This window comes from Notamacropus eugenii, chromosome 6 (assembly GCF_028372415.1).
Source record: "Notamacropus eugenii isolate mMacEug1 chromosome 6, mMacEug1.pri_v2, whole genome shotgun sequence".
Taxonomy (NCBI): domain Eukaryota; kingdom Metazoa; phylum Chordata; class Mammalia; order Diprotodontia; family Macropodidae; genus Notamacropus; species Notamacropus eugenii.
Window position 1 is genome coordinate 384,366,076 of NC_092877.1, and position 23,431 is coordinate 384,389,506.

The 23,431-nt window shown below is 40.5% G+C and overlaps 1 protein-coding gene across 2 annotated transcripts in view; it reads right to left on the minus strand.

Moving 5' to 3' along the window:
- The window catches only part of FGF12 (fibroblast growth factor 12), a 390,802-nt gene that overhangs the window by 152,147 nt on the left and 215,224 nt on the right, over window positions 1-23,431 (minus strand). For both annotated transcript variants that reach the window (XM_072618871.1, XM_072618869.1), the window contains exon 3: window positions 21,590-21,693. In XM_072618871.1, coding sequence (XP_072474972.1) covers window positions 21,590-21,693 — 104 coding nt within the window. The remainder of the gene's footprint in view (window positions 1-21,589; window positions 21,694-23,431) is intronic.

Below are 23,431 nucleotides of genomic sequence, written 5' to 3' on the forward strand. Positions count from 1 at the left end.
TGCTGAAAAACACTTTGAGATAAGGTTCTTCAGAAGAAACTGAAGTCCAAAGAAGGTAAGAGAATGACCTGTGACCACATGAACAGTCAGAGCACACACTGGTATTGGAGCCCAGGTCTTTGAGGTCACTGCCTTTTTTGCTACAAGCTAAGGGAGAATAAAGATTACATGCACTTTTGGGATAGACCTGGGTTGCCTGAACTGTCTTCCACTGAAGTAAAGAGATTTCGAAATCTTCTTGGTCTAGACATCTCATTCCCATGTCTGAGTCTTCCCACTGCCCATGTGCCATGTTTGAAATACTCACAAATCCTAAACAAAGGCCTCATGTTCTCCGTATTCAAGCAGCTCCTAAAAGCATCTGCTTTGTAAAAGCCTAACTAACATGAAAGAGCTATTAAATCCCCTCCACCCCCTGCCCTGCCGAGAAGTCCTTCTTAGTAGGTGATTTGTGCAAAGGCCATGATCATTTCTGTAACACAAGGTGTGCTACCCCTCATATAAGTATCGATGCTAACAATCGTCTACTACTACTACTACTACTACTACTATTACTACTACTACCAGCACCACAAATACCACCACCACCACTACCACTACCACCACTACTACTACTGCTACTACTACTACTACTACTACTACTACTACTATTACTACTACTACCAGCACCACAAATACCACCACCACCACTACCACTACCACTACTACTACTACTATTACTACTACTACCAGCACCACAAAAACCACCACCATCACTACCACTACCACTACTACTACTACTGCTACTACTACTATTACTACTACTACCAGCACCACAAATACCACCACCACCACTACCACTACTACTACTACTGCTACTACTACTACCACTACTACTACTACTACTACCATCACCACCACTACTACTCCTATCAACAACAACAACACAACATATGAACTAAGAGTAACGCTTATTTAGCACTTGCTATGTCTGGCTTGAGAATCTTCAACCCTCCCTCTCAGGTGCTACAAGTATCATTAATTCCATCTAATGGCAGGAAACACTGAGGTTCAAAGAGAGTGAATGACATGCCCAAGAACACACAATTCTTCAGAGTCTAATATGGGGTTTGCTCTCAGGTCTTTGTGACTCTAAGACTAGAGCTTGTCCCACCTACATTTCATATTCACTTGCTTACGAATCTGAAAATTATTCAGTTCTCGTGTTGTCCCTGACTACCGCAAAGTTGTTTCCCTAAGATAATTGAATACCAGAGATTTAGTCACAAGTATTCTCACAATACCTTCTACACAGAACCTGTTGGAAAGCTGTATCCAAATGTGGCCTGAAGATGGTTCTTTGAGGGTAGAAGAAGGCTCAGAGGAGTAGCCACAAAGTTGGAGAAACTGGAATTTTGCAAAAGTCCATATGTCTTACTGAGGCCCAGAGTGCCTCCCTTCTGCTCCCTGCATGTCAAGCAGGATCCCCTAAGAAGTATTTTTTAATTGTGTGCTCCATCACTAAAATTAGACATACACACACATATACATGGGCACATATATGATATACACACACACATTATATATACATGTATGTGTGTATATATCCATACATATGTGCATATGTTTATATGTTCACGTATATGGATGCATGTGTGTATAATGTACCCAACTACTCTACTAATATATTTAGCATAATACAAAACATACAAAAATAAATTTTACAAGGTTGAGATAAAAAAAGAAGAGTATTTTAAATAATCATAGCTTATTTTTAATGGCATCAAGCCTTTTTCATTCTCTCAATAGGATTTTGATCCATGATAATGTTTTGTTAGCACAGTGTGATTGAATAGTCTCCATTTTTTTTGAGCTCATGGATAACAATTGGTGACAGAACAAGACCAAGATTGAATCTCAGTCCTGTTCATTGAAGTTCCTCAGCATCTGTCACAACCAATCTGAGTCAAAAAACACACTGATGGCTATACTAACTGTATCACATTCAATCCACCAAGTACACAATTTTTCCCCTTATTTTCCATCTAGGAAATTCCCATTTCTCTGATATCAATTATTTGTTCTTGCAAACTGATCAGAAGTCGTCACCTTCATACCTCTATCTACTAGAGCAACATGTTAAATCTAGCAACGCACAAATAGGCAACATAACTCATCGATTTCTTGATTTAAAAGATGTTTAGACATTCTAGATTTATGAGCATGCAGATATAAAATTTTTAAATAGGTGACACATTCACATTGTTTATGGCAATGAGACCTGAGGTTTTAAATATCTTCCTAGTGATGGCGGATTCAGAATCTCATTACCTAATATCTCAAGGCAGAATATACAGTTCAGGCAAAGTTCATCACTAATGAGAATGGTTGTAAATTTATATGTTCAGTAATCATCATAATTTCAAATTTCAAGTTATATTTTCCCAGATTATCATTGATTTGGGGTTTAAATATCTCAAAAAAAGTGTGAGAGGCACAAATTTAGAGCCGTTTCCATCCCAAGTGTTCATATGGACTATTTGTGTCCAACTTGTAGAGCCTTCTAAACTCGTACGGCTGCAATCAACCACAGTCGAACACATTGTACCTTGACCCCAACATAGTGATGCCATTTCAGTCCTTTTCAAGAATGACGGATGACAACCACACAGACAACGTGGCTAACTAAGAGCACTTGCTGCTAACATTAGAAATACCATCTCTTTCATGCTCTTGTTGATTACTCAGGCTCACATCATTAGGATTCTCTTTCATTCACTGCTTCTTTGCAGGGATCTGTTCAACCTACTTGTCAAATGGGTGGAGGCCAATTAAATTAAGGCTACATCACATAATCCCTAAATTCATACCCTCCTATTTTCAGTACACAGGCTATTGTTACTGACTGCCTGTTGCTCTGCGTGCAATTCCTGTGCTTGCCTTTCCTTTGATGCCTTGAGCCCCATGTATTGTGTTCCCCTTCCAATGGAAGTTTCTCCAGGGCAAGGACTGGCCTGCTTTTGTATGTGACTTCCCAGCACCCAGCAAATCTTCTCATATGGTGGGCACTTAAGAAGTACTGATGGATTGATTGATTGCTATGGATGGATAGCAGCATTAAAAATGCTTACAATAGACAGAAAGACAAACTCCTGCCTCTTTTCATTAATAATAATAATATTAAATATGTTATTCTGTTGCCAAAAATATCTGCTATGATTTTAGCCTGCATAAATACCAGTGTAGTATCCAGGGAGTAGACTATGAGTAGCACTGCTATGCTCTGAACTTGTTAGGTTCAAACTGAATTTGGGGATCACTGGCTCCTAGACTTTGAAGGCCATCTATCCCACCTTTCCCATTTTCCATATGAAGAAATTAAGAATATTCAGTGATCTGCCCAAGGTCGTAGAGGTAGGGAGTGTCAGAGGCAGAATCTGAACCCAGGCCCATCCCATGCTTCCTCCTCATTCCTGGCCTGGCTTAATTTATGAGGTAATGAGCTTTTGTCACTGGAGGTATGTCCTTAGCATCTAATAAATAGGGCATGGTCAAAAGAAAAGATTCACAGGGCAAGTTTCTTCATTCCAAGGTTGAAGGATTTCTTTCCTTTGCAGGTTAAAGGAAAGGATTCTTACATCAGGTAGGAGGTTGAAAATCATTATTTCAAAGGTTCTTCCAAAAGCAAAATCTTATTTGTGAAAATAGTCATTAGAGATATCACTACAAATACACCAGTCATGTACTAGCAAGAACGTCAATGACCAAAAAGAAGAAAAAAGAAAAAGGAAACAACTCTTCCCAGAACTTTGGACACAGAATCTTTTGTGGTTGTAACATGTGAGAAACAATGAAACCATGTTAGTGCCCTGCATTTCAGGAAGGGCAGAACAAATGATGATGCGTGAGAGGAATGGACTTTCAGGGCACCATACAAGAGAAAAGTTCAAAGGAATTCAGAAAAACAAAGACTTGTATGACTTGATGCAGACCGAGATAAGAAGCAAGAGAACAGTAGACTGCATGGCTTAGCAATGTGTTCAGAAATGTCTGTCATGTATATGACAATGATCTCAAAATAAAGATGAGGATGACGATGACGATGACAGTGATGATGGCCATGTGTCCTAGAGTGTGGAACAGGAAGGTCAATAGATGGGAGCATGCCAGTCATAAAGTCAGTCATTAGCTCAACCACTAGATTTATGAAGGAAAAATGTCCTCAATGGCCAATCCTCAGTAGCCACATCACAAAGATAGACTGTTTGTGTCAAGGAGAGAGTGGAGGAGGAGGGAGCTTAATGTCCGTTATTGTTTTTGAAGGAAGAACTTACAAGGCATGTCCTGCTGTTACAGGACATTCCTTACACAGGGATGACAGACTATTACAAGGGGTTCTATTCTGTGAGGCTGTCAGGTTCACATATGAGCCCTTCCTGATGCCAAGAGAGCTCCTGCAAAGAAACTTGGAAAAGTGCTTCCTCAGAGAAACCACCCAAGAAGACTGGATTTGAAGTGAGAGGTCCTACTTTCCAGTCTCAGCTCTGCCCTATACCACTCACTTTACCATGGGAAGGACACTTCAACCCTCTGAGTCTCACTTATTTAACACTAACTCAAATTTTCATTTGATCCTACTCCACCTTCCACTGGATTTTAAAAAATAAATCAATTTTTAAGTATTAAGACAATAGGACAGACATCAAAACGTTTCTATAATGTTGAAATATTAAAGGAATTTGGAGTGTGGGGTGGGTAAAAACATGAAACATTTCCAGGGACTAGGTCTATAGTGAGGTCAGCAAACCTTTTTGAAAACTCACCATAAAGGTAGGTAGTTGTATCTCAGGCTATATTAAAATACATTTCAATTAAATCAATAAGAAAGTCCTGCCATTATACTCTTAATTTCTCCGTCTGTGCTTTTCAATAACTTCACAGAAAACTTAGGCTTTAAACCCCAACAGACACTAAATCTCAATCTCTCACCAAAAAAAAAAAAAAAAAATCTCAGGGGAACATTTTACACAAATTAAAAAAATAAAACAGGGTTGACAACTAAGCAAACCAGCAGTCCAAAGATGGACAAACAAGGAGACATGCCCAGATTCTCCCTTTTTAAATCAACAGAAGTATGATTTTCTTTTTTCCAGGAGGACTGATCCCAAGCTCTCCAAAGCTCGACCTTCGAATGGCTTTTATGTATTGATTTTTTTACTTGAAAAGTTATAAGAACAGGAAATATCAGCAACCAAGTACACTGAAACAAAGCAAAAACAAAGAGAAGGGAGGTAGAACAAAGAGAGAGGGAAATCTATCCATTAATAAAACAGGAACAAGAGAAGTTAAATTCATTTTTCAAAATAACTAGTATTGGTCTGGATAAGATAGGGACTGGATCTATTGTTGACCAGTATGGGGAACTCCCACATAAGGAAATTCCTTCCACCAATGTAGGTTTGAACCCTCTGTGTAACTTGTGGAGTTAGAGAGATTCCCAGAGCACTGGAATGTCAAATTCACCTTCCCAGTGTCACATCACTAGTGCGCTGCAACAATCAGACTTAAATTGACATCATACTAGACTCAAAGTCAATCCTTGCTGCTCTGATGAATGGAATTGTTGCCCTGCACTGGCCTAGGAGGGAATCAAACTCTCTACACAACCTGTTCTTCACCTGACCAAGATAGCCTCCTTCCCTGACCACCACAAGCTCAGGATCTGCTCAGCTCTGAAATGCTCAGAACAACCATAGTAACAGTGCCATAATAATGTCCCATAGTTTGTGTAACTGATCCTGGCTTCACAACCTCCACTGATCAACACTGGGCTGCTACACTTCTCTGCTGACTGAAAGTTGTTAAAATATGTGAAGAATGGGGAGGGGTTGCATCAGAGGTCAACCCCCAGATAAACAGAGTTCAATTCCTGGAGCTTACCAGCTGCCAGAGAAGGAAATCTTTCTAATATGTATGACATATTTCCCTGAATAATTAACCAAACAATGAGTTCACTTTCATGAGGACTTAGGGGCAGTATTATTAAAGAAAAGGGCCAATGACTGTGCCTTTTATGTGTAGGAATAGGGGGAAATGAGGGTTGGCCCCACTCCTCCAATGTTACTAGGCAACCCTCCAGAGGACTCAGTGGTCCTACTGCTGGCTGTCATGAGCATCATAACTCGCAGGAATACTTGTTGAGGAGCAAAGCAAATAAAGGCAAAAGACACATTTCACCTAAAAGAACTCCTGCTCTTCTAACTGGGTGGAGCTGGACAAAAAAGATAGGGGGAGGGGGACAGTGTGCCAAAGAACTGGGTGCTCCTAGACTATACTGGTGTAACCCAGTCCAGATGGCACACTTCAGAATATCTCACAACACTGGACAGAATTCCAGTGGACTGAAATATTATAGTTAAAATTTCAACTTGCTTTTCTGAGATCAAGTCCACAAAACATTTACCAACTGAAAGCCACCCTCCACCCACAGCGCTGCCCCTCCCAATGTGAAGTGAATTCAAAACGGCAAAAACTCAATCTATGCTCTGAGTAACTGCCACATGAAAATTTCAAATAAAACATGGTTAATGTTTTATAGAATTCCAGAGCTAAAAGTAAAGTAATATAGCACTGCAGACATAAAAATGAGGGTTCTGGCATCAGAATACTTAAATTCAAATCTTAACTCTGTCATAGTACTCGTTCAAAGTCAGGAAAGTCACTTTGCTTCTCTGAGCCTCAGTTTCTCATTTGGGAAATGAAATAATTAGATTAGATGGTCTTTGAGGTCCTTCTCAGTTTGAGATAAAGGAACTTATTCTCTATAAAGATATGTGGTGAATCTTGTTGTATAGTGGATGAAACTAAGTTTCAGAGGATGAAATGATATGTCCATGGTTCCATAATTATCAAGTAAAAGAGACAGGTATCCTATGAGAAAAACATCTACAGCTGATTAAAATGGCCCATTTACTCAGCATGTGTCAGGAATATGGTATGACAGCCAAGAAGGCTGATCCAAGTTGAGGTTGTATTAAAAGAGAATTTGTATCCAGAACAAAAGAGTGGCTGAACTCAATATCCCCTGCCTTGGTCTAGATAGGATTGGCTTCAGCTCTGGGCACCACTTTTTACAAAGAAAGATATTCTGGAGCAAATCCAGCATATGATGACTAAAGAGGTGAACTAGAAGTGACACCAAAGCTAGAAGTAATGAAGGTGATTAATCTACAGAAGAGAAGACTAGAAGGAGGCAGTGCTACGGGACCCAACTTCTTTGGCTTTAGTCAAGATCATTTACAAAGGCATGTTTTTAGTTCAAGATGAGGATACCTTCCCACCAATCAGAGGTGTCCAAAACTGGCATGAGTGGCTGCCTTATAAGGTAGTTGATTCTCCAGTGCTAAAGGCCTTCCAGCAAAACTTGGATGAGCTGTCATTGGGAAGGTCACTGGGGCCATCCTCAGTCAGCTATAGACTAGATTTGGTGGTCTCTGAGGTTCTTCCAGATTGTGACATTATGAAATTCTGCCCTTCTGTGGAACTAGGTGACCTGATTCATAGCCTAGCACTTTCTGACAATACCAACCTTTTCCATTTGGATTTATCTGCCTGCCTTGGAAGAAGGTTAGTATGAAGGTGAGATTTCACTTGGGAGTCTGCAGCTGGTGAGTTTCTTGTTTACACTCAATGTGTCAGTCAACCCTATTTGTGGGAGGCTACTTTTAAACATAAAAGGACAATGTCAACAGCACATATCATATACTAAAGGCTGTATTCAGAAAAAAATTGGAAATCAGATGCTGTCTATGAGAAGAAATCTCAAATTACATTCTGTGCATCGAAAATAATTTGTCACACCTTTCAAAGTGGGACCGACACTATTCCCTGAGGAAAAGTCTTCTGTGCTTTGCTCCTCTTCTCAGAAGGTATAGGTTCTCAGCACATGATGGAATCTCCCGTTCTTTTTCCTGACATTGAAACATCAAAAGAAGAAATGCAAATATAAATCCTATAAAAAGAAATTAATGCCTATATTCTAAGAGTTTGTACCAATTCTCTTCATAAAAATATGGAAAGTATAAGTTTTCATGCTAGAAGTTGATTTGGAATTATGCAAATAAAGTGAATAAAATGCCTATACCCTTTGCCTCAGAGTTCAATTATTACACACACATCCCAAGACAGTCATTGATAAAAGAGAACGTTTCCACATATAACAAAATGCTTATACGAGCACATTTTGTGGTAGAAAAAAAATAAAGCAGGTGCCTATTGACTGAAGGAAGATGGAACAATTTGGGGCATAGGAATGCAGTGGATATTACTATTCTATAAGAAAGTATGAAGGTAACAAATACAGAGGACCATGCACTTACTTGAATCCATGTGAAGTAATGGAAAATATAACAAGCACAAAACAATTAAAAATGAATGCTACAAATAACGCCACAAGAAGAGATGTTAGAAGACACCTTCCTCTACTCCTTTATAGATTAAAAGGGAACATTGAGGAACACTGAATATATTTTCAGAGAAGATGGATGGATGGATGGATGGATGGATGGATGGATGGATGGAGAGGAAGGTAGATAGATAGATAGATAGAGAGATAGAGAGATGATAGATGATAAATAGATAGACAGACAGATAGATAGATATAGATAGATAGATAGATAGATGATAGATAGATAGATAGATGGATGGATAGATGGATGGATGATGGATGGATAGACAGACATGATAGATTTTATTGATTTTTTTTCTCTCCTTTCTATGAAAATATTATTTTACTTGAAATAGTTCTCTGGGAGGGGGAGAGAAAAACAAATTTATGTCATGTAAAAAGTGTTTTAAGATCATCCATCGTATGCTATACTCTTTACATAACTATCTGCCACTCAAATTCTGATGCATAGTAAGACTCCTCTTCAGGTTTCCCTATTTCTATGTGAAGTGCTCAGTTAACCCTTAAAGACCCAGTGGGGATGAGGGGTGGGGAGGGGAAAGAAGAAAGGAAAGAAAGAATAAACCAGCCAAGCGCAGTATTTCTGCCTTACCCCAGAAAAATGTGGTGACATTAAGCCAAAGGAGATTTGTGAGCCAACTAAGCTGTGCAAAGTCTCAGCAGCAGCAAAAGTGGTTAGGAGACAGACAGCTTCATCACGCTGGGAGAAATTTGATTTATACCTGCAATCTTGAGGAACAGATTTCATTATGAAAATCACATGATGAAATGAATTCATACACAAGATTAAAACCCAGCAAACGTTGGCTCTAGTGCTAGCTCTCTCCCTCAGAGAATGTGTTCATTTTGTTCTGGGTCTGCACCTTTGTTCCTGATCACTGAGGCTGTCAGAAGGTTAACCTCTGAGTGCAAGGTTTCTCATTACACGCAGACATAAAATGACCAGCAGAATTGCACCCAGAGGGAGAGGAATCTTGTGTCAGTGTGGCCTCTTCCTCGCAAATCAATAACCGGCCCCCACCCCACCACCAACAGTTATTACAAAATAGGGGGACTAGAAATTTTGTTTTCAAATCTGCTTTCAACCTCCACTCCCTATGTAGGTCTCATGCCTGGCACACAGTAGGCACTTAATAAATAATTAATGCCTGAATTGATTCAGAAGGCATCTTATAATCCTGAAAATATAATTTCCCCCTTCACGGACAAGGAAACTGAGAACCTAAGAAGAGAAGAAATGTGTTCAAGGCCAAAAAAGTGTTAAGCAACACAGCCAACATTTAAACCCAACCTTGACATTCTCCATTTACCACACTGACTCCAAATAATACCTGTCAAACCAGTTTTTTGCCTTTTCTACCCAAAAGCAAACAGGGTTAAGTAATTTACCCAGGCTCATATAGCTAGTAAGTGTCAAGTGTCTAAGGCCAGATTTGAACTCAGGTCCTCCTGATTTCAAGGCCAGTGCTCTATCTACTGCCTCACCCAGTTGCCCCTACTGTTTTTTTTTTTTATTTTGTTTTTTGGATATTTCCTCAGATCCAGTTCTTACTGGTAGTTCAAGGTGGTAGTTTGCTTCCAGCCCAAGGAATATTGAATCATCCCAAGACCTCAGAGGAGTCAGTTTCCTCATCTGTCAAAAGGAGACAATGACTCTTACCCTACCTGTCCATGGGTTCTTATGAGGAACAAAGGTAAACTCAAAAAAAGAAAATCTTCTATAGAAATGTGGCTATGAGCTCTTCAAAAGAGAGCTTATGAAGACGTATATTCAGACTCCTAAGAATTATATCAAAGGTTGAAAAATTGTGGTAGAATTTCCTAAATTTTGATTTTTTTTCCTATTTAGATTTTATTTACATGCACAATTATATCTTAAGTGGAAAGAAGGGCAAAGTTATCTAATGACCACTCATTATGATCCCAGAAGTCCTCACTGCACTATGTATATAAAAAGCCCTCTCAATCGCTTTTCTCCCAGACCTACAGAAAAAGAAAAAAAAACAAAGAAGGAAAAGGAGTATTTGCTACTTAAATGTTTTGTTGGCATCTCAATATCCTCCTAACCTTGACATGTGGGTGTCCCCAAGGTTTGGTCCTGGGCCCTCTGCTCTTTTCTCTTCACATTCTTTCCCTTCATGATCTTATTTACTCCCATGGGTTCAATTATCTCTTCTCTGCAGATGATTCCCAATCCATATGATAAATCCTATCCTCTCCCTAGAGCCCAGGTCTGTATTTGTAACTGCCTCAGAGATTTCTTCACTTGCATATCCTACCAATATCTCAAAATCAACAGGCCTAATAGGAAAATGATCCTTTTTACCTCTCAATCCTTTTTTTCTCCAATGAAGCAAATGGACAGTGCATATAGAGCCCTGAAAACCAGAAGATCTGAGATTAAATTCCGATTCAGAAATGTCCCATAAGTCTGAAATCAACCAATCTTTAGGAGTTTCACTTTCCTCTTTTGTACAATTTCTGTAATAAGAGCACCTACCTCACAAGTAATAGTGAAGATCAAATAAGTCTTTTACTAAATCCTAAAGTTCTACACAGTGTATTACTACTATCATTATTCTTACTACTATACCACTTTATCATTGACAATTTCCCTAACCTTGACATAAATCACTCTAACTTCTTCCCCCTACAGTTCAAATCAGCTGCCAAATTCATTTTTCTCTATACAGTATCTCATGCATCCAATCCTCTTTTTCTGCTTCCACTGAAATTTCCCGATTCAATAGCTGATGACATGTTTCTGTTATTAACCATTACCGTAACCTCCAGATTTATCTTTTCACCACCCATTTTTTCTCCATTTCCTCTTTCATGCTCCATGCTATTGTCTCAGTCCTGATCCTACTGAACAAACAACAGTGATCCTATCATGCTTCTATACAAACATTTTCACCGGTTCACCATCATTTGTCAGATAAAGCATAAACTTAGGTATTTGAAGACATTTTATAATTTTACTCCAACTATCTCGTCCTATACTATTTCACTTTGATCCATAAATAAGAGTCTAAAGAACATTTGACTGGAGAGATTCTGGGGATTATACTTGAACAGGGGATTCAAAATGGAATAAGTTTGTAGCACCAAAGGCTGTCATCTTAGTCCTTTATTTCACAAGTCCAACTTAAAATTCATCTCTAGGCAAGAATGCAGCAATCAACAATTCCTAGAAGAGATGGACAATCCTGAATAAGATTTAGGTGGATTGGGATCATTAACAGTATGGCCGTATGAGGATATCAGATGAGTATACACAAAAAACTACCAGAGACCTCACAGATCTTATGCAAAGTTGGTTACAAGTAGAGTAGATGGCACTGTGCTCTTGGATGAAGCAGTCATGTTCATCCCTTAGAGACTTCTGTTAATGTGAGAAAATCAATCCACATACACTAACCTCCTACAAAGCCACTGAAAACATGGATGCCCTGGTGGTGCCTCTGAAATCCACCAGAAAGCAAAAGGGATGAAGGACCATAAAATGGGGAAGTAATGGAAACATAGATAAATAGAGACAGAAAGAGAGATAGAGACAGAGACAGGAACAAATTCCCTAAGAAAGAGGCAGACAGATAGGGAAGCCAGAGCGAGGCTGAGGGGATAAAATCCATGGCTCTGCAGCAAGGGGCAGAGCACAATATTGTGTACCAATGCTGAAGCTATCCCCAGATTAAATCCAAAGGGAGAAATCTAAAGCATATTAACAAAAGGGATGGGAGAAAGAGGAGGCCACAGAATGGCTAATTGACCCTGTGTTTTATGTGTGGGAAGGCGTGCCATTTCTTTGAGTATTGCACATGGTCGAGCTGTCCCAGAATTAAGGCTTGCATGTATGTCACACAAGATAGAACATCCACCATTGGTCACTGCTCATACAGAATATGATTGTGTTTTCCATTTTGGCGTTGTGAACCATTCTCTCCAAATCAGTTGTATCTTGTCCAGTTATCCTGTCACTTAACATATCTCTACAGTACATGGTCATGCTCTCCTCTCACATAATCTTCATTTATCTTCCATGAGCAAATTTATGTTAGGTTTTATATGTCTACATTGTGCAATGTGCTAGGGACTTAGAAAGTAGCACCTGTGCAAACAGAGGGTTGGGTAGGGATACACTGAACATTCTAGAAAGGGGTCCAGAGAAAAACAGGGACCATGGGAGGCATAGGAAAGCAAGGGGCTATGGAGGCTACACTTGCTCTAGATTAGCTTTGACAGAGGTCAAAACCATCATGTGAGTTCCACCATGTCATCGAATGGATTTTGATTTTACTGTGGAATAGGCTGATCATGCTAAAGGCTGGAGGTGAAAAAAAAAAACTGGATCAAGAGACACAAGTCCAGACAGGGATTCTCTTCAGCCATCCAAGTTGATATTGCTTCCCAGAATGCAAAACTCTTCTAATTTGTATGATGATCCTGGAGTGATTCAATTGTAATGTATGTATAAAAGCAAAGGATATTTTAAATACATACATATATGTATAATAAAGTTTCTCACAGTATTTCCATTTATTGCACAACTCAGATGACTATATACTTTGGTTAAGAATCAAAAGTCATTTGGAATCTGCAAAGAGGATTTCAAAAATAAGGGACTACTTGAAATCATTTTATCCAGCAAAATAATGAAAAGATGTAACTCAAATATCTCCACTGAATATCTACGTGTTCACATGTTTTTTTGTTACCCCAGCACTTGGCACACTGCCTGGCAGATAGTAGGTACTTAATGACAGCTTGAGCAGCTAGGTGGCTCAGTGAATGGAGGGTTGGGCCCACAGAAAGGAAAACTGATCTTTGTGAGTTCAAATCTTGCCTCAGACTATCCTGACCCCAGGAAAGTCTCTCAACACTGTTTGCGTTGGTTTCTCATCTGTAAGATGAGCTGGAGAAGAAAATTACAAACCACTCCAGTATCTCTGCCAAGAAAACCCAAGATGGGATCATGGAGAGTCAGACATGAATGACCAATAACAGCAAATGTTTGTTTATTTTGTCTGACTCCACTTGATGTAGTATAAAGGAAGCTAAAGCTGTGGCGAGAAGTTCAAATCCTCCCTCAGATGTTCATAATGTCATTAGACCACAGGTGCTCAGCTCTTGAAGGCTCAGCCTTTCCATGTCTGCTCTGCAAATAATCAGGCCTATATTACCCACCACACAGACTTGTGAGTAGTGAAGAAGATAACACATGCAAAATGCTTTGAAAATCTTAACGTTCTATATAAATATAAGCTATTAATATTTATAAATTAGAAACATTTTACATCCTTATTTTTGGATGAATATAAGTATGCAGTTCAAGAGAAATCTTTGTGTCTTTAGACCTTAAGTAAACAGGGAACCCACCGAAATGATCACCAGGAAATCAAGGAGTGTGTCCGGAAATCAAAATCCAAGGAGTACATCTGAAGGCTAGAGGGTCCAGAAGGGTTCAACACTTGAGCTTAGGGGAGGAGAACTCACAAGGAGGAAGATCCAGGGTAATGAAGGGTCCCAGAACTTGAGAAAGTCTGCTACATTTGAAGGTAAACCAACCACTGCCTCTCTGGTCAGTGCTACTCAGGCTAACCCACCTGTATGGATTCAGAGTCCCCACAATCAGCTACCCCTTTCAGGTTCAGTTATGGCTGCAGATGACAGAACATCAAAAGTAACCTTGGTGATCCCACTGTCAGCCCACTGGCGGCACAAAAACGTATTTGAGGCAATTTATAGAGAGAGGAGAGAGATGCACATACGCGCAAATACATAAATAAACACAATTATACATATACAGTATCTGCATATATATGTGTGTCTGTATGTGTATATTTGTATGTTTGGGTGTATGTATGTATTTAGATCCTTAGTTTTTCAGAATTGGTGGTTGTCCCAACAAGCATGTGGATTTCCAGAAGACCAAACATGTTGGGGGTGTAAGCTCAGTTCCATGTGGACAGTCTCAGGCGGGTAAAGGTGAGGACTTCTAAACCTTAGAGTTCTCATGAGGCCCCCCAGGGAACAGCAGGGAATTGAGGTGTGAGACCCGGCTATCTCGTGCATTTCCGCCTCTTCCCTGTGGGAAACGTGCTGGGAGAGAGCATCCCCGCCCTCGAGATTGGCCCAGGGTCTGAGCACACCTATTGTTGTCTAACAGGCAGGGTATTCAGGTGCAAACTATGCGGCAGGAGAGCTTAAGTAGGGTCAGGAAAGCCTGAAGGCGCTCTTAGCACTGAGGGGCCCTTAGAGGACTGAAGGCCCCTCTTCCCTCTCTCCTCTCTTCTCTCTTCCCTCTCCCCTCTCTCCCTCTTCCACTTCCGCTTCCAATCTCTTACTGTAAGATCTTTGCCTCCTTGGGAGATTTCTCTCTCCTCAGGAAGAGTTCCCCCTGCACATGTAACCAAGATTCTGAATAAAGCCTAACCCTTGTTCAACTCTGGAAAGTCTCTTCTCTCATACGTTTATCCAGTTTGGCCAGCCGAAGACCTGCGATAGGTAAGGTAAGACTCGGGTAGCCCTTAGGCCTCTAGGCCTGACACAAACAGGATCTTGCTTCAGAGCCTGCCTTGATGCTTATATATATATGTGACCCTGTGCAAATAACTTTACCTCCCTGGGCCTGTTTATCTCATCTGAAAAATGAAAGGATTGGTACAAATGGGCTCTAATGTCCTGCCCCGATCTACGGCTATGATACTAAGATCCTTCCACAACCTCCAGACACAATTTCCAAAAACAGAATTGAAGCCTCCCGTAGTCTGTACAAATATAAATCTCTCCACTAGACATTGAGAAGCCTCCACAATCTGGTCCCTCCCTCCCTTGTCAGACTCATTTTATTTACACTCAACTCAATCCAATTCAATATACATCAAGTCATTTTCAGCCAAAGGGCACTGCTTACTTCCTATTGCCTAGATGCTAATTTTATATCCTGTCTCCTACATCCATGCAATGTCTCCAGGGGCATCCGTCATGTTTGGAAGGGACTACCTCAATCTCTGCCATTTGGAAGCCTTAGATTCCTTAAAGGCTTATTTCGGTGCCACTTTAGCTGCTCATTGGGGTAAAGAACTGCAATTTCTGTCTATTGGTGACTGAGACATCCTGCTCTGCATATAGTAAGTGCTGGTGAAATGCTTATTCAGTGACTTGAATTGGATCAAGTGGTGCTTATACAAAGGTAGGAGTAGTCTGTGGGGGGGATCATCTCAGAAGTCTAGTGTAAGAGATACCTGAGAATGGTTAGATGGGGGATAAAGACGAGTTGCATTTGTCATAGGGAGTCAGGAGCCCTCGATGAAGACTGGAGAAGAACATGGATGAGAATGACTTTGGATGAGGAAAGCTCTATGATGCTGTGGAGGGTTTTCTGGTGTGGTGACCCTCCACCCATAAGGACATAGCCTCCCAAGAGTCTCCAGGCTTTAGTTTTCTCATCCGTAGTTTCAATTATAACCCTATGATCTAATGATTAGACTTAATATATTTTGTGATCTTATGAAGCATGTTCTTTAAGCCAGGCATGAGGGTGCCCCATGTACACCTCTGAGCAGAATGAAGCCTCCCCCCACTCCAAGACTACCTCAGAGCTAAAGGAAAAGCTTTTCTTTCTGTCCCAGTGCTAGTTGGGAGGTAGGATAATCCTTTGCAATAATATTGGTCCTTTTCTGTATTCAGTGATAATAAGGAAACATTACTCTCATAAAAGATTCTGAGAAGCATGCCTCTCAGGCAGGGAAAATTGGCAACCTATCTTTCTTGATGTGTCTCTTGATAGAAATGAAAGGGAGAACTGAAATACAACTCATTCCATATTTCTGGATTACAAATACACTTGCCCTTCATAGTTAAGAATTGTCTCTTACAGGTATCTGATCTAGTAAAAATGAATGACCCAAAGCTGGTATTTAAATCCAGTAAAAAATTATCAACTGCTTGGTTGAAACCTCATCTGAAGAGAAATCTTGGGAAAGAATGAAATAAGGCATTGTGAACAAAATGTGATCTTGTTCAGGGCCATTACAAGGCCATTTAATTTGATACCCATTATCACCAAGGGCTCCCAAACTATTTGACACATCACAAAAAAGCTCAACCCTCAGACCTTTCAATCTTTGGCATGCTCTAACCAGGGTGTCAAAGGTCTAGACCACTGCTGACTTCTTATTTGAGATAAGGAAATTATTAAAATTTCATTTTTATAACAAATTAAGTAGAAGACCAGCCTGTGAATTTCAGATTTCCATCAGAACCATTTCCCCAAAATTGCTGCCGTTCCATTTCTTCTCATTGACCATTATATGCTGATTTTCTTGGATTAAAATCTGTCCCCTCTTCAAAGAGAGGTTTCCTTTTTATGTACACAGGGTATCCTGCCTCAGAATTATACTTCTGGAATCAAGTGAAAATGGACTGGTCATCCAAAGCTCAGAGGACGGAAGTCACCTTTCACTAACATAGCTGAATGCCCGGTGTTCCAAAGGAGTTGTCAGTGGCCTGATATGCCACCATACTTGTGTTTCCATCTCTCTCCTCTTTCTGAGTCATCATGTTGCCTACAAGTAGCTCCTTCTAGAATTCCTTTCTTGGTGCTGCCCACCCTTGCTGACAGTAACTCCTCCTCTGCAGTCTGTGCCATAATCACGGCTTTCTTGTGCCCGTCTCTTATTCATGACCAATGGAGTCTGAGTTCCAAACTTCAGCTGAAATCCATTTCATTTTCCCTGTCACCCATGTCACTCTATATCACCTCCCCCTCCTCAGTCCTGGCCGAAAATTCTGTCAGACTCCGAACTACTGTAGTGGCAAATTCATGTTGTTTAAAGGGACGCCATCAACAAGGCAAATGCTAGCTATATTTGTGGTACGAGCATCTGGCTGATGGGGGGAAGGGGAAACAAAATGACTTCTGAGCCACAAGGTGGTCATTAGTTGGAAACATAAAGTATATTTCGCTTCAATAAAGTCCTAACACTGTCTTGAGCAAAATAAACTGTGTTGTACAGTCAATAAGAACAAAGAATCCATCTGAGAAATCTGGCTCAAGCTGTTGCAGTCAGACTGAGGCTCTTTCAAAGATGGCCCCGGAGCATATGCAGCATTGACAGAGTGATCTGGGAGCCCAGGCCTGGGCGGCCATTCATCGAATTGATTGCTTGAAGCGTGGCTCAAGTCCAAGTCCCAATACGATCATCAGAAACTTATTACTTTTACAAAACATTTGATAAGAGCTTTTTGATACTATCTGATGAAAATAATGATGCCAATAACAGCACAAGAATTGACTTTGGGGAAAATAATGGGATTTTTATTTGTTAGTGATTTAGAAGGAAAATGAAATTCTAAAAACTGTAAACCCTGTGATGGAGGAAAAAATGATATCAATATTTGCCCTTTCCTTCCTGGCTTCCTTCCTCCATTCTTCATTCTTTTCCTCCATCCCTCCTTCCTTCCTTTTTTCTTCCTTCCTTCTTAGCCTTCCTCCCTACTTCCTTCTTTATTTCCTCCTCCCTTTCTTTCTTTTCTCTCTTACTTCCCTTCCTTTCTCCCTGCTTCCTTCCTTTCTTAAAAATTCTTTAGCAGCAATTTGGGTTAAGTGATTTGTTCAGGGTCTCACAGCTAGCAAGCGTATGAGGCTGGATTCAGTGTTCTATTCACTGTGCCACCTCTCTACCCTGCCTCCTTCCTTTCTTTTCCTTCCTTCCATCTCTGCTTATTTTCTTTCTTGCTTCCTTTCTCCCTCCCATGTCCCTTTATTTCCTCCCTCAATTTTATCCTTTTTTCCTCTTCCATTCCCCTTTCCTTTTCTTCACTCCCAACCCTTTATTACCAGATGTTGATCTTCTTAGATTAAAATTGATGCCCTCTGCAAAGAGAGGCTTCCTTTCAATGGGCAGAAGTTGCCCTGGCAAGAAAGAAGAAAAAATTGTAAATGTCTAAAACTTGAGAAGTACCCCAACATAGCAGAATATTCTTAAGGGATTAGGTAAGTGTACAAAGAAGTACCTGGTCCCTATGATAGAGCAGGGCCTTTTGGGGAGCACACAAAGGTCACTAATGCAGAAATCTTTTTTTCTCACTGCTTAGGTATGTCAATGAAGGATGCTGGGTAAGGTTCTGGAGTGTTGACCTTCCAATCAAATTGTCCAATCTTACATTGCTACGTCTGCTTCTCTTTCTGTTTTCAACTCCAAAGAGCAAGATGCCCCTTGCAAGATAAGCTCATCACTCCTAAACTCACTACCTTGGTGCTTTGACATCACTTTCCTTCAGCCTCCTCTCCCCTCTGAGTGGAGGACTTAAGGGTAGAGAACCAAATTCCTCCAAATGCTTTCCCTTACAGAAGATTGAGCCTGAATGCTCAGATCATTCACTTTTTAGCTGGTTTCAGTTCCATCAAACAAGTTATCCCCATGCTATCCTGAATTCTATGAAACAGGAAAAAAAAAAGTCATTCTCAAAAATGGTCTTTCTGCCTCCGTCTTCCCCATTATACTATCTTCCCCTCAGCTGATTTGGAAAAGCTAATGGCTCCCTATTACCTCCAGGATCAAACAGGAACTCCTCTGGCAATCCCAGTTGATGTTCCCAACGTGGTCTTTTCCTCTATTTCCAGTCTTCATCTACTTGACTTCCTCTAGGAACTCTACTATCCAGCTACCCTGGGCTTCTTGCCAATCCACCCCCCACCTCTCTCCCCTTGAGCTGAATATCTCTCATGCCTGCAATGCTCTCCTTCCTCACCTCCACCTCTTAGCGTTCTGGACAATTTATCAAGACTCAGTTCAAATCTGGCCTGCTAACTCAAGCCTTTCCAGATCCCTAAGTTCTTGCCTTTTTTTTCAAAGTTTTCCTTCTGAGTTCCCCTTCCTTCTAGTCTGCAGACACCATATATGCACCAAGTTCTTTATATGCTCTCTCCTCCATTAGAAGGTTAGCTCCCTGCAGGCATGGATTGTGTTTCTTATCTGCTTTTCCCCTCTTTATATCTTTAGCACTTAGAATAAAGCTCAGAATATAATAAGAGTTTAGTAAGTGTTTGTTAACTCTCTATTGACATACACAAATGAGTTGTTGCTTGGACTTCACTCTAGCCAGCAGCCTGTCATCTTATGACCATAGTTAATGCCCATCCACATTTCAAGAAATTAAATTTTAAAGACCAAACCTTAACTCACTGCAGTCCTTCTGCAAAAATCCATCTAACTAATGCATTCCTAAATGTTGTGGCCTTCAAGATCACTCAAAACTGACTTCTAGCCATGCATAGAACCATTTGTGACAAGGTATTGGAGTCTAGGCATTCAGTTCTGAAGCTATCTGAATGTCCTAAAAGATAGACTTTCTTTCCCCCTCCCATTCTCCAAAACATGACCCCAGTGATATCACATTTAGAGAATTAAAGGTAGGATATTTTTAGTAATCAGGAGATACCACATCTGGGAAGTATGAAGACTTTTTTAATACTAATATCTTCCATTTTAAGAAGATCCAAAATATAAAAATCCAGATTCACCAAACTGATGAATGGTAAGGTGATCGACATTACAAAAGATCCTTCCCTATCTGAAGAGTTCTCCAGGCTCTGCCTTCTTCCTCATCCTGACACTGCTTTCTGTTTGTTGGAAATGCATTCTTCTCCCTACAATAGAAGACTCAACTCCAGGATTGGTGATTTTCTTCTCCTGATAAGGGAGGAGATAAGAAATCCCAAACTCAGAAAAGCTTGACTCAGGAAAGAAGTATTTGGTGCTCAGATCATTTCGCCCTGGGGTCCTAATCATTCTATTTCCAAAATACCTCTTCTCCCCCATCCCTTCCTCTTAATCATCATTGTTAACACCATAGTGCACTTTGTTGTCAAGAGACACAAAACAGTCTCCATGACTCCACTCTTTCCATCAAATGACACCATAATTGTTAAGCAAAGATTCTCTAGCACTGCCCATGAAAAAGAAGAGGCCATGTCTAAATGTTTCTTCCTTTCCCTCCTCTCTACCATGCTCCTCCATGCCACCTTCCTGAGCCTGGAAAAAAATTTTCCTTAGACCTGCCTCTGGTCGGAGCATTCTTTTGCTCTACACTCCACTTACTTTCTCTTGCATAGCAAGGAACATTTAAATTCCTTAGCCTGTCATTCAAGGCCCTCCAGGCCTGGTTCCTTCATGTCTATACAGCCTTATGCCATATTCGCTTTCCTATATTCTATGATCCAACAAAACTGCCTTTGGAATCCAGCGAATTCTACTGATTTTCCCTGATAAATTTGAAATCTTTACTGCGATTGGCTATATTTAAAGTAGAATCAGTAAGGAGTGATATTTACTAAGTGAAAATTTCAAAAACTAATTTTAAAACAAAGCAAATCCCCTTTTAAGAAGATTTTTAAAAACCTTACCGAATGTAAAAGAACAAATTTGCAGGGCTGAATCTACTACATTTTATTTTTACAGCACATTCTACAAGTGAATCCCCTCAAAGAATGCACTCTGTCAATGTAAGTCAGAGCTACTAGATACTTTCTGAGTTTTGCCAATAGATGCCCAAAGAACAGTCTGTGTCTGCAAGAAGCTAGCTTGATTCTAAGTCAAAAGTCTCTAATAGACAATATAAAGTGGACTTTCTTCTTTAAACCAATACAGAGAAGTTGAAACCATGAGAGAGACTCAAAAGTCGAATTTGACCCGGTGGTAATCACAAGAAGCAACATGGGAAAAACCCACAATGAGGCTCGTCTCTGAACATGAGAGAAGACAAAGTAAAGAACACCAGTTTCTCTTCTGAGATGGACCAGGAGACATGTTTCAGTGAGATGCTGGCCCTTCCTCAATAAGCAGATGTTGATCCTTCTTAGATGCCCCACAGTCATCCAATGAAAAGAAATGTATACATCATATTTTAATATGTGGTTATGTCATTGTTGATTATCCTTTGAGTACTTTTACAGGCATATAACCAAGTCTGCAGAGAAAGGAACTTCTGAAACAAGTTGGCACCAATGATAAGTGTCCTAAAGTCAAGCACTGACTGGCCTTTCCAATAGCCAAAGTTTCTATTGGTTTTGTTTTAATTCAGATACCAGCACGTCTTCTTCCCACCATCAAGATAAAAACACTGAATGGTACTTACGGAGCTGTAGAGATACCCTTCTCCATTCATTGCCACATAGAGACTGGCTTTCACTCCCTGGATTGCCACAACCCGGAGGCCCACAGGGATTAGGTTGAAAAGGGCTGAGAAAAAGAAAGAAAAGAAAGCAAAAATAAAATGACAGGTGAACATTCAGCATCCCTCATTCAACAAATAATCAACAAGCCCTCAATAACCAATGACTGTGCACTAATTCAGGGGCAGTGACTCAGGAAGGTGGCATGGAGGAGCAGGGCAGAGAGGAGGGATAGGAAGAAACATTTAGACAGGGCTTAGAAAGAAAGAAAAAAGGAAAATGAATGCTCCCTGTTCTCATTATGCTTACAGTACATCCAGGGAAGACAACGTGCAAATACATAGGAATATATAAGGCCATATGAAGTGAAGGGGCTGGGGTGGCTAATCAGAAAAAAGCTCATGTACAAGGTGAGGTCAAATTGGATAATATTTGTAAAGTGCTTCACACATTTCTTGACATATAGAATGCTAGCCATCATCGTCATCATCATCATCATGGTCACCATCCTGAAGAGTCTAATCATTGAGCTGAGATTTAAAAAAATAGATGTCTTCTGAGAAATGGAGATGAGGAAGAATGGCATGCCAGGCAGGAGAATCCACTAGTGCAAAGACACAGAGAGGAGGACTGGAGTGTGATTTGTGAGGAATAGCCATACTTCCCATTTGTCCAGAGCAGAGCATATGTGCGAGGATCTAAAGCTATGGGCCAAACAACAAGAAAGGAATGGTGGGTCACATTGTGAACGGCAAAACTGAAATGTGAGACTGAGACGTTTATATTCAATCATAGGGGAAGCATAGCAGCACCAAGGCTTAGGGCAACCTTGAGAGTTAACAATGAGGAAAATGTGAAGGAGAGAGATGTCTTTTCATACATGGAACCATTAGCTTCAAGGCTGTGCCAGAAAAGAGGAAGGACCATCCTTACCAAGTGCAGAGGAAAGATGGCTGATGGACACTTCTAGTTGGACAGAAAATGGGAGACCAAAGACCAGAGACCTGCTTGCCTCCTTGTCACAGTGAGTATTTTCCCAGGAGGAGATAAATAAATCATAACAGTTTTGCCCAAAATAAAACTTTGAATAAAGAGGGAAATTCCTTAGAAAGTGTCTGAGAGATTCTTGTGGGCAGGAATACTAAAAGGAATACATAGAATGTGGTACTTTCAGGTTTGCAAAGTCTATTATCGCAGTCCAGAGCAAACTGAGCAGCTTGTATATAGTCACAACTCAGGTGACCCAGACAGCATTCAAACTCAGGCTTGGGGACCACATATTTTATACTAATGTCCATACATCATAAAGGAATCAACACACAGGGAGAAGAAGGGGAAATATGGAGAGAAAGAGCAGGAAAAAAGAGGAAGAGGAGGAGGGAAAGGAGAAAAAAGAAAAGGGGAGGGAATCAGGAGACAAGAAGGAAGAGGAACAAGGGAAGGAGGAAAAGGAAAATAGAGAGAGAGGAGAAAGAACAGGAGGAGAAGGAGACAGGTGGGGGAAGAGCAGGAGGAGGAGAGGAGAACAAGGACAAGAACAAAGAGAACAAGGAGGAAAGACAAGGAGGATGAGGAGAAAGGGAGAGAAGGAGCAAGGGAAGGAGGAAGTGTGGAAGGAAGGAAAGAAGAGAAAGAAGCAGAACCAGCACTGTAAAAGTTAAAGTTCTTTTATTCCACAACCCTCTGGGAAGGAGGGAGTTTAGCTTGTTTCTGATGTTGTCCTGCTGCACTGGGCTGACCATGCTCCACTCCCTGTGGGTCATGGGAAGAACAATTGGGGCGATGGGCCCAGGGCTTGAGCCTGG